The sequence below is a fragment of the Melospiza georgiana genome, chromosome 18 (genome assembly GCF_028018845.1).
Source record: "Melospiza georgiana isolate bMelGeo1 chromosome 18, bMelGeo1.pri, whole genome shotgun sequence".
Lineage (NCBI taxonomy): Eukaryota > Metazoa > Chordata > Aves > Passeriformes > Passerellidae > Melospiza > Melospiza georgiana.
The window spans coordinates 5,510,893-5,527,098 of NC_080447.1; the positions used below are offsets into that span (position 1 = coordinate 5,510,893).

General features: G+C 47.6%; 1 protein-coding gene across 2 annotated transcripts in view; it reads left to right on the plus strand.

Moving 5' to 3' along the window:
* The first annotated feature begins 211 nt into the window (after window positions 1–211).
* The window catches only part of ULK1 (unc-51 like autophagy activating kinase 1), a 75,139-nt gene continuing 59,144 nt past the window's right edge, over window positions 212–16,206 (plus strand). For both annotated transcript variants that reach the window (XM_058037033.1, XM_058037034.1), the window contains exons 1-5: window positions 212–557; window positions 747–897; window positions 1,703–1,795; window positions 1,892–1,933; window positions 15,828–15,860. In XM_058037033.1, the coding sequence (XP_057893016.1) occupies window positions 808–897; window positions 1,703–1,795; window positions 1,892–1,933; window positions 15,828–15,860 (258 nt within the window). In that variant the 5' untranslated portion in view covers window positions 212–557; window positions 747–807. The remainder of the gene's footprint in view (window positions 558–746; window positions 898–1,702; window positions 1,796–1,891; window positions 1,934–15,827; window positions 15,861–16,206) is intronic.

The following is a 16,206-nucleotide window of genomic DNA, read 5'->3' on the forward strand; positions in this document are numbered from 1 at the left end:
GCGCGGCGCTGACTCAGGCGGGCGGCAGGCGGCGCCTTTAAATGTGCCGGGCCCGGCCGCTCCGCCTCAGGTGCCGCCGCCGCCGCCGCTCTGCCCGCCTGCCTGTCCGCCGCCTCCCCCGCCGCACACCGCGCCTGCGCCGCCCGGCGCTCCCGCTCCGCTCCGCACAGCTTTGTCCGGGCCCGGCCGAGCGAGCGGCGGCTCCCGCGGAGCGACCCCGGCCCCGCGACCCCGGCCCCGCCAGCGCTCACAGCCGGGGGCGCGGGCGGCCCTTAAGGTGGATCGCGCTTAAGGTGGAACGCTGCCGTGAGGCGGACCGGGCGTTAAGGTGGATCGCGCTTAAGGTGGACTCTCGGCGAAGCCGCGCCTGCCGGCGGGGGGGCCGGGGCTCGGCATGGGGAGCCCCGCCTGAAGCGGGGCCCGAGGAGCCGCGCCGGCCCGGCCCGAGGAGGAGATGGGGGAGGCCCGCTGCTGAGGAGCCAGCTTCGCCCCGGCCGCTGACAATGCCCGGCTCCCGGCCGCTCGGCAGGAAGAGGCAGCCCATGGACGAGGGCGAGGTGGGCAGCGCAGCGCGGAGCGGAGCTGCCGGGGCCGGCGGGAGCGGGGCTGCTCCGGCTCCCGACCGCTCCGAGGGGGGCGGTGGCGGGGGGTACCCCCGTCGCGTTTGGATTGGGAGAGGTTTAATTTTCTTTAAAGGCAGCTCCTTCATCACCGCCATCCTCCTCCTCCTCCTCGTCCCTTTGCAGCTCTGAAGCCGTCCCGGCCGCAGCCTCGCCGCCGGCCCCCGGGACCCCCCGGCGCAGCGCCATGGAGACGGTGGGAAAGTTTGAGTTCAGCAGGAAGGACCTGATCGGGCACGGAGCCTTCGCCGTCGTCTTCAAAGGCAGGCACAAAGAAGTGAGAATCCCTGCTTTTTATTTCCACCCTCCCCGCTTCTGCTTTTCATTTATTTATTTATTTCCTGCTCTGGGCCGAGCTGGGGGCAGCGCGCCCCGGTCGCCGCATCCCCGCCGCAAGCGGCGGCGCTTGCCAGCCTGGGCATCACCCCGGGCTTGGGGTGCTTATTTTTATTTATTTATTGTTCTCCTTGGAGTTTCTTCCAAGCAGGTGTGTGTCCCGGCAGGAGCCGGGCAGGTGGCTTCCCCTTGGGGCTGGGAGGCCGTCAGCTGCCTCCCAGATCCACTCAAAACCCGTCCCCACCTCCAAAACAAGGGAGAAAAAAAATCCCTACACACTATCTATGAAAGGAACTCTTTAGTTTGTTTGGGATTTTTGTGTGTGTGTGTCTGTGAAGTCTTCTCCTTCTCCACTTAATTTTTCAAGGAGGAGGAGGAGAAATCTCATACTGGTAAATAAAAGGAAACCAATCCGGCAGTGGATTTTCCATCATTAGTGCTTGGGATAAGCCACGGCTCCCACAGTGCATTTATTTCTAGTGATTAAATAAGAGGATAATCATTTTATGAAGTAGTAACAAAACCCTAAACCTTGGGCTTTTCTCCTTGGGCTGACAAGCATAATTCTGGAAAGGACAAGTCTGAACAAGTAAGGAGAAGGCATTAGGATGTGAAGTGAGAGGCCTTTACCGGTGCTGCAAGACACTTCTTTCAGTAGGATTTGTAATCTGTTAAGAGGCTGCTTATCCTAACGTGAATGAATGGTGAAATTTACATTTGTTTGTGTTATTTATGTACTGTTTCAGAAACCTGAGCTGGAAGTAGCTGTGAAATGTATTAACAAGAAGAACCTTGCAAAATCACAAACACTGCTAGGCAAGGAAATAAAAATTCTTAAGGTAAAGGCAGCCTGACTTCTTTTCTTCAGTCTTTATTCAATATGCCCTTTTTTTTGCTCCTAGCTTATGGTTTGTTTTTCTTTTTACCTTTTCTAGGAATTGAAACATGAAAACATTGTTGCCTTGTATGACTTCCAGGTAAATACAATCAATTATGTCAAAGCATTCTAAATTCGGGAAAAGCTGAATGGAGTTTGTGAAATTTCACTTTTTAGCAAGTGTTTGTAATCTGATGTGTACTCGGCGTGGGGGAAGGGGGGGGGGAAGAGAAAGCCTTCTGATAAGTTATGGAAAGATAAACAAACACAGCAGATCATGTGTTAGCTGTTGGCTGGACCAGACAACTCATGTGCAGTTGTGAGTTGAGGTGGGAGCTTCTGCTCCAGGATGTTACACAGTGAAATGCAGTGTGGTGAATGTCTGTGCTGGAAGCTTTTAAGTTCTCAAAATGTTAGAAATAAAATTAGTAGTTATTTTTGGCATGCCCATTTCTTTATTTTATTTCTCTGGTCTGGATACACTCCCTGAGAAAATTTCTATTTCCTAGACCACGCAAAAATAGTGCAAGCATGACTTTGTAGCATATGATTGTCTTAGCTCCAGAGGATTTTAATTTGCATTTTTTCTGTTGTCCTTGTGGTCGTCACTAAGTGTTAAAGATTGCAGCGGACATTTTTCCTTCAAAGCCAGCCCCGAAGATCTAATCTAGAGGGGCTAAAGCTGATCTGCTGCGAAACGCGAACCATCAAGTTTTAAATTTTTTTTTTTTTCCTTCTTGATTATTTGTTAAATCTTGCTTGGTAACAGGGCAAGTTTTCTTCGCCGTTCGTGTGAACGCTTTTTAAAAAAATAGCTGCGGGATGGAAAGGCGGTGCTGGAGGATGAGGGGCTGTGCTGGAGGATGAAGGGCTGTGATGCAGGGTGGGTGAGCGCTGTGTGCCCACCCCCGGCCGGCCCTGGCGGGGCTTATCGGCCGTGCCCTGCCCTGTGGCCGGTATCACGCGTCCCGCAGGCCGCCGTGTTTGTTGACATTTCCTCCGTGTGCCGTGGATTGGCTCCGGTGGCTCCGCGTCAGCCCCGGCGGTGCGAGCCCGCCCGGGCGGCGGTGCCTGCTGGGTGCTGTAGTCCGCCGGTGTCTGTCACCCGGTGTCGGTCACCCGGGGTGCCGCAGCCACAGCCCCGGATCCCTCCCTGCTGGAGCAGGGGGCCCTGCAGGGCTGCCCTGGAGAGCAGAATTGCTGCTGGGAAATCTCCCTGGAGAGCCGTGCTCTGCTGCTCAGCTGATCTGGCAGAGCAGCCTTTGGGCTGATGAGCGCTGCAGAGTAGCTGGGAAAGCTTCCTTCCTTCTAATGCTCCTGGCACAGCCCGCTTGGGACATTAGATCTCGTGGTTTGGGTGGTTTTTTGGGTTTTTTTTTTTTTTGCTTTTTTTTCACACTCTGTATGTACCTTCCTAATTTGCTTAGTAACTTTTCACTTGAGAGAGTGACTGGCTGCTCCTGCACTCCATAGTTAGCATTTGCATCAAGCATTTATGCTTATTGAGATCTTTCAACACTTTTGTTAGATTCCTCTCCCTGCTTCAAATTGCTGCTGAGTAGGAAGCGACTCAAAGATGTTTTCTGCAAAAGGAGCAGTTTTATTGCTGTTGCATTTATAGGAATGTGTTTTTCTCCTTTTGTGATGAGCTTTATCATATTCTGTGTTCAGCGGTGTAGTCTGGTGAGATTTTAGGAAGAAGCTGTGTAAGGTACCATAAAACAGGAACTTAAGAATGGTCCAGGGCTCAAGGCATGCCCAGGTTTGTGCTTAGTTACCAGCTTTGTCTTAGAGTCCTTGTATGACCTGGATAATTTGATTTCTCAGAGAAAATGAGATTATTTAGGGGGCATTGGGTGTGGACTCTCCTCTGGTGTGAGGTGATCTATTATCAGACAGTCTGTTGCAGTTAACCCACATATGTTGTGTGTTTATATGTCTGCATGCTTGGCCTTGCTCTGTGTCTGCTTAGGGGTTGTGTGAGAGTAAATTATCTGTAAAGGTAAAAGTGCAGGTCTGTGGAAGGCTGGCTTCTGCCCACCTTTCCTTACTTTGTGGAAAAGACTTCTACTCACGTTGCTCCCCTGATACCAGATCAGGAGCTTCATTCATAGCTGCATATGAATTTATTGTATTTATCCTCAAAAATACCACATTTGCAGTTAATTGAATCCTTACTTGTAGGCTTTCTAAAATAGAAGATGTTTATTCTTGTATTACAACAGAGCAAGAGGGAAAAAAAATACTTCCTGTGAAACTTATTGTTGCCCTGTAGCTTTGTCTGTCATTGCATTTTGTGTCCTCCCTTCCTCTGCACTGCCTGTCAACAGTGACTCTGACTTTTACTCGTGTGTTTCTTGCACACAAGGAAATGGTTACCAAAACCACAGTGGCTGTAAGCGAGTGATTACACCCAATGATGCTTTCATTTGCATTTTCCTGGTTAAAAACTCGTGTTAGCCAGACCTCTCAGTACATGAGATTTTTGATGTAAGGCTAGATTTGCTCCAGAGTAGATTTCGTACTGACAAGCAGCTCTCACCCTGGCACCCTGAATTCATCCTTCAAATCTGGGGAAATTGCTGTGTTCCTTCTCATTTCACAGATCTTCGTGATATTGGTTCATAAATAATGACAAAATAAGAAACTTCCTAGGAATAAATGATTCTGATTAATGTTTAATCCATAAAAGTGCAGTGACTGGACTTTTCTGGATCCCCTTGCTGGAGTCCTTAGTACAGCACCCGGACATGAGAATGGCTCACAAAATGAAATATGCATATTCCCATTATTATGTGCTCTCATATTAATGAGAGGTGATGTTAATAGTTTAGGAGCCTAATGCAAGAACCCTTGCTCAAAAAGAGAATAAATCTTATTGTACCACATTTCTAAAAGTGCTGTCTGTTTAGTGTCAGTGTGGAGTTGTGCTGTGGGTTTTTCCTAGGCACAGGAGGTGTTTGGCAGACAGTGAAAGCTGTGTCACACCCTGTGTGGGGTGTCTTAGTTGCTGCTGAGCACTACCTGACCCCTCAGCTGGCTGGCTGGGGTCCCCAGTCTGCAGCAAAGAGGACAGAGTGCTCCAGAGGCACATCTGGCTACCAGAAATCCTTTTACTCTGACAACAGCCAAATAAGCCCTTGTTCCTTAAGGTGCAAATTAATAACAACAAATGATGGTTTCTGCCAAAGGAGGTCTTGGTATGGAAATGAAGTTTCTTGGAAAACTGGTCTCCATGACTCTGAGGATCAGCTCAGCTCTTCATGTTCATGGACAGGGGAAGCTTAGCACATGTGGGCTGGTGTGTGGGGCTTGCTTTGGTTCCCTGTGTGTCTCAGGACATTAAATCTGTGGTCAGAGACCGCTTGGTGAGCTGAGGAGATTGAATGGTAGGAAGGGAACCTTTGGACTTGTCAGATCCTGGGAGCACTGTGTGCCAGAAGATTCCTTCCAGCACTAGGCAGAAGTTCCTGCATACATAGCTGAGATCTTTGGGCAGTGGGAGATTCTGGATGTCTTTCCCTCCCTGTTCTGTGCCAGCTGCCCCAGGTTGAATAGGTGTCAGCTGAAGGTTTCATATGTGGCTGTGTGGGTGGTAGGGCAGAAAATCTGCTGAATCTGGACATGTCATGCTTTGGATATTAGAAACATTTTCCTGCATGAAATAAGAAGGATTATTTTATTGACAGATTTTTCCCTAGTTGTGCACTGTGAGCTGAACTTGCTCCTTAAAGCAGCCTAGCTGTGTCTGTGCTTGAGTGGATATCAGGTGGTTTTTGTGTTAGGTTTTAGCCCCCCAATTTCTGCATGGGTGGGATGGACTGGTTGCAGTAACAGAGCTGTTAAAGGCACATGAGACACTGTGCTGTGACGTTTCTGGCTCAGCCTTTGTTACCTGAGGGTCTGCTTTCTACACTTTGGTAACAGGTTGATTTATTATACTCACCAGTTTGGGATGAGCTGAGACAAATGCTTCAGTCAGTCACCTGGTACAGACTCACCAAAAATATTTCTGCAGCGATGACTGTATCACCTGGAGACAAAGAACACAGAGTCCTTGCAGTGCAGATTTTTCTTGTGCACATGGATTAAGGCATGGGTGGCAGAACAAATGCTTCTCAGGTTAGTGGTCAGTCACCCTGGGCTGGTCTTGAGAGCCAGATAATGACAGCCTTGTGTTGCTGCTTTGTAGAAAGTCCTTGTGATCAATAGAGCCGTGGCTGCTGGGCTGTGATGTGCTGTGCTGGCTGCACCATCACCCTGTTTCTGACACAGAGCCTTTAGATGCTACTCTGCATCTTGTGTACGTGCCTCCTGCTGTCCCCCAGGAGCCCTGTGGACAGCAGTGTCCTTCTGTGTGCCCTCCAGCACCGTCACCTCTGCTGCAGCAGTGCTCTGATGAGCGTGGGGCTGGGTGAATCAGTGCTGCTGCAGTGTCACCCCATGCCTGGCCACCTCTCGTGCCACCTCACGCAGGACCTTCTGTTCCTCAGGCACTGCTGTTTACGTGCTCTGTCTCTGGAGACAGGGCTCCACCGAGGCACTTGGGATGACTGAAGAGGCACTCTGTGTCTGGGAGATTGCTCTCCTGAGGTCAGGCTGCCTGCTTAAACCCTGTTTTAATTCCATCCCCTAGCGAAGCTGGCAGCTTGCCTGGTGAGTGGGTGTAAAGTGCAGCTCTCTGAAGTGCCAAGCAATCCTCTCTCTGTTTGTGCTGCAGACAAGAATGGGGTGTCTGCTGTCCTGCTCCGTCAGCATCCTCGCATCTGTTGAAGGGAATCACTCTTACTGAAGATTGAATCTGGCTTAATTTAGAGCTAAAGAGGAAAGGATGAAAACACAGCCACCCTCTGCCTGTTATTTTGTAGGGAAATGCTTGGGAATTTAGTGGACCAGAATGGCCATGTTTGCAGAGAGCTGAGAGTTCTGTAGTGTTGCACTTTGATTTGATGCTGGCTTCCCCAGCCAAGTATCCCACTGTGCAGGTCACAGAAACATCCAGCTAATGCTGACCACTAAATATAGACCTCAGTCATGGGCTTTTTTTAGAGGGAGTTGTCTTGCCACATTTCTGAAATTATGGTCACTGTTTTACTCATGCTGTGTGTAAAGCACACACCTGTGTTCCTCTCACATGATTAAGGTGTCATGGAAGAGCCAGTGGTGGTTAATGGTCTCCAAAGCTCCTGTGGAAGGTAGCATTACTCAGCCTGTAATGACAGATTAAGGAATGTTCCCCAGCAGTAATAGGAAACTGGAAGGCTGTTGTGTTCACAGCTTGATAGCAAAGCTCTGGTGGCTGCTGTTTGTGCTGCTGCTCTTGAGGCTCCACCAGTGTTTCCATCATGAAAATTTCCTCTGTGTAAATCCTTGTGATGACTGAACACATTTGGAGTGAGCAAAGCAAGAGGTGAAGATTTGGATGATGGGTGGGAAGAGGTGTCTTCTTATCAATGGCTGGTGGGATTAAATTCAGGTGGAAAAACATTATTTGACTTTATTTCAAATATTTATAGGCTCAAAGCAAAGCCTAATTGAAAGATTTAGCTTTGTGACTAGACTGAACTTGCCACTAAGCTGTGAAACTGCAATAAACCTGTGTGTATCAAAAGCTCATCCTAGTGCTCATTCTTGTATAGAGAATGGAGGGTACAATTCACTTTGGTGTGTCCTCCCCTCTCCTCCAGCCTTCCCACCTGTGGATGCCAGCTGAAAAGCTCTGCACAGACCAGCAAACAGAGGGTTGGCACTGGTGGTAGGAATGCAGACTGGATGGCTCTGGTTTGCCTTGGAAAAACACCCAGAGAAGTGGACGTGGGTCTTCCCTGAGGCAAACTGCCTCCATCCCAGAAGTGAGGCCCTGTGGGAATGAGGAGCTAAGCACAGGGTGGTCTTTGCAAAGGCAGCGAGAGGTTTTTTGCTTTGGTTTTGCTTTCAGAATAAGTATACATGGTTTTGCTTGATGTTTTTTGTTGTCTGGGTGGTGGTTTTTTTCCCCCTGCTGTTACTTATGTTCACATAGCAGTAGCAAATGGCACATTTGGTGGAAAATGAACATGAATGATGTGATCTTCCAAGGCAGTTTCTCAGGTGCAGACCTAAACATACTTTGATTAAGAGAAAGCATCTTAATTGTCTTCAGATGTTAGGTTTCCTGTCTGAGAAATGTAATAACAAATGTTCACAGCAGAATGCAGGGATGAGCCCTGCCCACAGACAGCTTTGGAACCTCTGCTGTGCTTATTGTATAGCAAAGAGGCCCTTTAATTGTGCATTGTCTCCTGCTTTATCATGTGCAGACCTTTAATACTACCACAAACACAAGAGATGCTGTCAAAATGCAGAGTGAGGATCTCAGAGCTGCATCTGTTTACTAAGCAAGGTTGTTTTAAGGGGGGGGGGTGATAGAAATGAATCAAATTGTGCATCACTGGTTGCTCAGGGCAATAATGTTCAGTCTGGCTGCAGGAGCACCTGGCTTGTCTCCTAGCATCAGAATAACAGGAGGAATTAGGTCAGCTGAGCTGGCATAGTAGGGATCAACCAGACTGTGCTTCCAGTGGGGGGGGAATGAAAGATGCATAATTTTTAAGTCATTAGAGATCCCATTTAGCAAAGCATCTTAAAAACCTCCAGGAAGGGGGAGACTCCCAGCCAGCTCTGAGTGCATTGGTGGCTCAGGGTGTGGGAGCTGCTGGTGTGATGGGGACCCCAGGGACCTCAGGCAGGGCTGGGAGGCAGCCTGGGGGCTGTGGGGTGGGCTCTGTGTGCCCCTTGGGTGCTGTGTCACCTCACCCTGCACACACCCTCTCCGTTTGCATTGGATGCTCTTTTCATTTGGTTGGCAATCACAGCCAGCATACTAAATATGTTCAAAAGTGCTCATTTCTCTGTTTTTTTAAATAGTGCAGATTTGATCTTGTGTTTCTCTGGCTTCCAGTAACTGGATTTTTTCCCTTCTTAAATTAAGGCAGTTCTTATTTGAAAGAAAATTCATGCTCTTTTATTTATACCCCTTGTTTCCACACCTTTATGGTAGCAAGTATGCTTGCTTTCTTAAATCTGATGAATGAACTATGAAATAAATGGATGGGAAAGAGACTTGCCAAGGCCACAGTCACTCATGCAGGTGCCATAGAAAACCCTGGGAGGTCAAAACTCTAATTTTCAGAGTTGCTTTAAAAAAAACCAAAACAAGCGCACCAGAAAAACCCAAACCATAACAACTCTTTCAGAGTATCAGATTGTGTTTGGTATATACCATTAAAAAACAGGCAATTTCCAACTTTATCAGGGAGACTATATTAATCAAAAACTAAACTACATTAAACTAAAATCAAACCTTGTGACTGAGTTACTTTGCTTGTATTTGCACATATCTCAATCAATTGATGTGTCTCAATGAGTGTGATTAAAACTGAAATATCCACCTCAACTCTTAGCTCTCCCCCACTAACCCTGCTCACTTGACAGGCTCATAAAAGCAACTTTAAGGTATGCAAGGATTTAATTCCAGTACATGTGACTGAGCTTAAGGTAATGGGGAATTCAACCTTAAATGTTCAGTTTATGGTATGGCTGTGATACAAGAAGGAGATGAGGAATGAATACAGAAAAACAAATTGGGTTTTGATTTTTTTTTTGTCATTGTTTTTAGAATTCTGTAGTTTCCTCTCTTGATAGCATTAATATAATGCATTGCTATTTGCATAGGAGCTTGCTTTTGTTTGAAAAAGCTTCTAGATATTATTCTGCCTGTTGGCAAAGGGGTAACTACTTCCACCCCATGTCAGAAAGTCCAAACTTTTCAGGATTCTGCTGTTCTTTTTTTTTTCCTACATTCTCTGTTGCAGCCTGCATTCAGTGGATTTTGGGCAGTGCATGGGGGGCTCGGGTGCTGTAGGAGCTGCAGTGTTACCCCCAGAGCAACGTGACTGCTGTAAGAAGGGATTGCTTCTCAGTGCTCCAGCAGCACAGGTTAATTTGCTCTGATGTGGATGTTCCTGGTCTTGCCTGGCAGCTCTGTGGCTGTGAAACCCAGCTCTTTGTTTCTGTACCCCATTCTGCATCCCATGCTTCAGTTTCTGTGCTTGGGCTCGGTGCTGGCTGCAGCCGTGGCTTTGCTGCAGTGTGCTGCCCTGCAGAGGCCCCACAGGAGGAGAGGCAGGTTTTTCTGTCTGAGCTCTCTGCAATGTGCTGGGTCTCAGTGCTCTGTTTGAGCCCAGCAGTGGATTTGTGGAGCCCAGCAGCAGGGCTGTGACCGGCTGGGGGCAAAGGTGGGGCTGGGCTGAAGGAACCTGTTGGGAGCTCATGTCCAGTGGGAGGGATGGTGAAGTTTGTTCAGGTCTCCTGAAGGCTGAGCTGCCTCTCCAGCAGTGATCCCCTCTGGCTGTGGTGCTATGAGCTGCCTGGGAAAGAGCAGCTCCACGGACATGACGTTGTCCTGTTTGTTTTCTAATGTCATGCAAGCAGACTTTAGAACTGTTGCCAGGGGGATGGGAAATAGTCTCCCTCCCTTCCTGAAGCCTGTGTAGTACCAGAGAATGGTTTTCCTGCTGTTTTTAATCTGCCCTGAAGTACAACCTGTCCTGAAACAGCTCATCTGTTCTGCAGTGGAGAGTACAGTAGTGCCTGGAATGGGGCAGTGCTGACCCTTGGCATCACTGTTCTTCCAGTTCTGCAAAAATCTGCCCTGCTGCAAGGCCACCCATCAACCATTTCTGTGCTGCAGGGCCTCCCTTCTGCTTGCTCCATGTCCTAGAGCAAGCTGGCAGGTCAGAAGGAAGCAGAATGCAGTCAGTGGCCAACTGTGGGCCAATTGTGGATAGAACGTGGTGGGCCTTGCCAGGTCTTGTTTCTGGTGCTTACTCCATGGGATCTACATTAAGAAATTAGAAGCCCTCATTATTTTGGGAAGTCACAGATCTGCTGACTCTGGAAATAACACTTTCCAGTCACTTGCAGTAGGTTTTACCTTTCTTCATCTGAGTTAATTGTCTCCTGAATTGGAAGCCTGCTCAGAATGTTCTTGAGTTCCTTATTGATGCTGTTCAGGAGGAGTGAGGAGGATGACCAGGGCCAGAGAACAGGAGGCTCTGAGACCTGTTTTTCTTTTCACTTGGGGTCAAAAGCCATGTGAATATCTTCTATTTGCTTTAAATCAGTTTTCCAAAGGACGAGCAATGATAGGTTCTCCCACACTTCTGATTGATGTTGCTATTGTCCCTTATCTTGCTTTGTCCCAGTAGATGCATCAGAAGATAATCCTTGCTTATCATGACAGTTTTCCTTTCCCTTTTCAGAGGCTAGCCTGCTCAAGCCAAGCTGTGAGCCACAGTGAAACAGTTCTAAGAGATTTTACTTTTTGCAAAGTTGTTTTCCTCTCTTTAGAACAGCAGGTTTGTTTTTCCCAAGCCCAGTCAGTTTGGGAGCCCCTGCCTGAGCTAGGGATTTTCCAGATGCCATTGGCCTAAGAATTGGCTTCTGTAAAGCAAAGTTGTGTTTGTTTGGACTGTGTTTGACTCCAGTGCCACTGTCAGAAAGCAAAAACTGGAGACCACAGGTCAGAAAGGTATTGGCTCCATGAGATCCTGCTGGCAAAACAGGAGGATGTGATACACAGTGGTTCTGCTGCAGTGAGAAGGGGAAGTAACAAAAAAGAAATGGAAAAGCTTAGCTTTCAGTTGATGTTATCTTCCACTGTCAGACCCTCAGCTTTATGTTGTGCTTCTGTTGTGTTGGTGCAGTTGGTGAAGTTCCTGGCCCTGCTTAGAGAGATCCATGTGCAGCGAAATTATCTTTGCTTGGCAGCATCTCTGGGTGCTGTTGGAGAGGTGGTGTTGAGCAGCTTGTGGGAGATATCTGCTGAGAGGCACAAACCCTCTGCCATCACAGGGATGCCAGCAAACACCCAGAGAGTGGTAAAACAAGTCTTGAGGGCTTATGGCTCCTCTGGTGTAGGCAACAGGAGCCTTTCCAGCCCCACAGTGCTCAGCATGTGGGTGTAACTCTGGAGCTGCCTTCATCTTCAGTGTTCTTCCCAGTTGTCCTAGAAAAGAGGTCTTGTGTGAGGTAGGAGTCATTCTTAGCTGGTTTTCCCCCAGAGTGTACTACAGCACTGGTCTCACACAGAAGGGTGAGAACACTGCACTGCTGAGAGAATCTTGGAGTGTTGTGTAATCAAATTTCCACTTTTTGTCGTTCCTGAGCATCTTGCTAAACTTGGTGGCAGGCTGAGTTCAGGGGTAGAGTGCAGAGGAGGATTTTTCTAAGGAAAATTCCTCTCTGAGACTTTTTAAGCTGCGGTAGGAGGATGACTAACTGTGGGTACACCCAGACATTTCCCTTTGGACACACCTAAACACACTCTTTCCAAGAAGAGGATCATGCCACCCTCCAGTATGGGTGGAGAGAAGATTTAAAGGGAGACAGGACTGTTGGGTCTTACTGTCCATAACACCACGTCTCCTGGTGTCACAGTGAGGAATTCTAACAGAGCACAGTCTTGGGGTGATTTATGGTGTATTGCTAAATAAGGTTTCTTCATTTCTTTGTCCTCCATCAGCAGATGTGTGTTATTTGTAGACAGCAGAGGCTGTTGCCTATTTTTACACTCAATTAAATTGTAACTTCATCACTGGGGCCTCTGCTGCAAGAACAAGGCAGGCAATGCTCCAGACTGATTAATTATCAGCTTAATGCCTTTGGCAGATGCGTTTTGCTGCCATTGTGGGGCATGGTCAGGGTACTGCTGCCCTTTGTGATGACAGGAAAAGTTAGGGGTTGTGTCTGTGCTGTTGTCTCCATTGAGCTTGTTTAGTGACAGGATTAGGCTTGGCTGTACAGACTGGCACATGTGAATAAGAGGTCCAGAGGAAATGATCTGTAACACTTCTTGAAAATAAGCCTCTGCAAAAATAGAGCAAACTGTAATACTTTTCTTGATGTGGAAATGAGTGGGTTGGGCATTTTGCTTTGGTTTTCAGAGAAACTGGTAGCTTGCAGAATTTGGCTTGCAGTATTTTTTCCCTTGTTTTGTTAATGAACAAATCATAAATATAGTGGAAGGATAAAAATGGACAAGAAGTAGTTTCTGCTGCTGAATCAGCTTGAGAGAAGTCCATCAGCCTGTTTGAGAAACCAGAAGTCTCTTCAGACAGCTGAGTCTATTTTAACCACAGTAAGCTCTGCTGGCTTTTCCCAAACACTAGTTTGTTTCTGGGACCCTTCTTGAAATAAATGTTTCGTTTTGTTGGCAAAATTTTACAGATCCTTCTTGTAAGTGGATCTTGAAATGCTGAAGCTGCACATGTGTTTGTTGCCTTGCTACAGGCAGCTGTGATCTGAAAATGCCCTTGCTAGGTGTTGTGGCCAGCTCTGCCTGGTGAGGTTGGATTTTCAGAGGTTGCTGTTGCCAGTGATGGTTGGGAGAGCCACCAGCTTCTCTCCTCAAAGCCTTTCAGGCTTTGCCCTCTTATCACACCAGCACAGAGTCAAGAGATAAAACCACCAACCACCAAGGTCGTGTTGTTGTTGGGAAAGTCAAGCAGAGCATCTCCCTTGCCAGTGCTGGTCCTTGTTTAACCCTGGTCCCTGCACACACTGGCTGCCAAAAATCAATGACTTCCTTGGTGATGTTTGTTTGCAAAGTCTTTAAATAATGTAGAGTGGAAAAACAACCATACTGCAGAGTGTGCATTAGCTGTTGGCTAATAAGTTATTACAAATATCTTCTGAGTTGGTTTGTGTAAGCTCTGGTTCCTCTTCATTTCCTATATAGGTAATAATACACTGAGCTTCCCCAAACCCTGCTGGCACTATGCATATTAAAGTGCAGAGTTACTGGGCTGCAGTGATCACAGCACATTCAGCCTAGAAGTGTCTATGAAACCTGTTTTTGTGGCAGTGATGAACCTGGTCTGGGCTGCAAAAACCACTTCAGACATTTCCTGTGTGCCCAGCAGCTGCATTGCACTTCTGGTGTGTCTCCTATCTCCTGGTACATCTGGGGCTGCAGTTCCTGTAGCAGTGAAAGTCCTGGGTGTTTTTATCAACCTTGGCTTTCTGCTCTTCTTGCCTAGGACAGCAGGAGCTGGTGGGCTTTGAATGCTGCTGAGAATTCTCCCTCAGTGCTTTGCCATGTGCAAAGCCTGTGATGGTGCTTGGGGTTTTCTTCTTGCACAGCTTCCCTGGGCTGGTGCTTTTAGCCACAGACTGGTTTCCCACTTCATCAATGTGTGTATGAAATTGGATGACTTAATGTGTGCTGCTTTCAAATACAGAGGTTGAAAAACAAAGCCTGTTGAAAGAAGTGTTTGTCATGCAGGGAAGTGCAGCAAACACTTTCTTGAAGTATCACAGAAAATTGCCTTTTCAACAAACAAGGGGACTTCTAAAAGCTCAGCAGAGTTTGGTAGTGAGAACAGCTGTAGGAACAGAGGGTGGCTCTGGGCTGTGGTGGATGCTTGAGCCCCTCCAGGGAAGGTGCCCTGTTCCCCTGCAGCTGTGGCTGTCTCAAATCTCAGATACTTCATCTTCCTCCTCTTCCTCCAACCAGTCTTCAGCAAACATCTGGAAACCCAGATTTCACGTGGTGAGGTTGAAAGGATAGAGAAGAGAAAGCAAGAGGTGCTGAGGACTCCAGGCATTGACAAAGGCAGGGAATTTGGTACAGCTTGATGGGAAGCAGAGTTCTGTGGACTGACCAGGGTGAAAGGGATGAGAGCAGACAGTGGAGAATGCTTGGAAACTAAACAGAGTTCTAGAGTGGATGCTGGAGGTTTTGAAATGGTTTGGGTCAGAAGAGAAATCATGTACACTGGTATCTAAACAGCCTGTGAATAAAGTCATGCTGCCCTGGAAGTGGAATCTCATGCTCTGCCTCTGCTTTCAGGACTTCTCCACTCACCCACACAGTTGCTGTCTGTGAGTGTTCCCAGCTGGGCCTTGAGTTTAGAAGTGACTTCTGGTTTATAAGCTGTAGGACTGACTTCTTGCTTACAGATTTTATATAGTTGGTCTACTCCTGTCTGATTTCTGTTTCATCAACAGGATTTAGTTGTTTGGCCTTCTGGGTCTACCCAGGGCTGAAATATTTGGCTGTTTTCATGTCTGTTCTTTGGCAGTGCTTTGGTGGCTCTGCTGGACACGTGCCAGGTTGGCACTGGTGTCACCATGTGCTGCACAGCCACCAAGGCTCCTGCTGGGACTCTGTGGGGCTGTATTTTTGTGGCACACATCTCTGCACTCTCCTGTGCTTGTGCCATGGATATATGGATGTTTCCCTGGGGCTGGGGGGAGGTCAGCCAAGGCAGGAGGTGAACTCCCAGGATGGTAAGAGCATCACAGTGCAGCACCTGTAGTGAACTTAGGAAGATGAGGATTTGGCCTGGATTTGGCTGGTGTTGACCCCTGTTACAATCCAGAAAGCTTTAACCACCTGATAATGGCACTGTTAAGGCATGTAGAAAATATGGTTGGCAAATGTTACATTTTTAGTCTGAGATCTTTCATTTTGCCCTCTAATGGAAGGTGTCACTTGGGCACTTTTCAGCCACGGGGTTGAATTGCAGGTCCCAAAGTTGTGCTGCTCTTATCTTTCTGTTCAGCCTAGCCCTGCTCATGTGGGCACAGCTGCTAAAAAGGGCCAAGTTAAATGTGGAAATGATTAAGGCTCTAAGATAGCAGTGTGCCAGCATCTGTGTTGCGTGCCACTGTTAATCCCTGGAGCCTGAAAGGACATGGAGACCCAAGCCACAATACAGAAGATCAGCTTGGTTAAACAGATGCACTCTCACAAATCAATAATATGCTTAAATACCTGGCATTTTCAAAGCAAGCAGTCTTCCAGGAATTAACCTATAATGTTTTCACCCTTTCTTCAGTCTGACTCATAGCAGAGAACAGATTATCTTTTTAAAAGGTAATACAGCAATTAAATGTCTGAAATATTTCAGTGCATAAATCCCTTAATTTTCCATTTTCTATTTCCCCAGGAACTGGCAAACTCCGTCTACTTGGTTATGGAGGTGAGTGTGTTGGTTTTTTTAACCTCCTTTCCCTCCCTCTTTCTCTTTTTGAATATTTTAAACCCATTTTAAGCAGATCAGCATGTTTCACAAGTGGTGCTTCCTGCTGGCAGTCTCACCTGTGAGGCTTTGTTAATCTAATCTGCAGCTCAGGCCTTGGAGAGTGTGGGTGCAGAGAGCAGCCAGGGGATTTTCCATCTTGCTGCTCTCAGAAGGTCCTGCAGGCACAGGCTTAAGCAGACACTGAATTTTAGGGGTTAGAAGGGTATGTTCAGGCATCCACCAGAGAGAATGTTCTGGACACAGATTACCTGCAGAGCCGCTGAATGTTTCCCTTGCTCTGCAG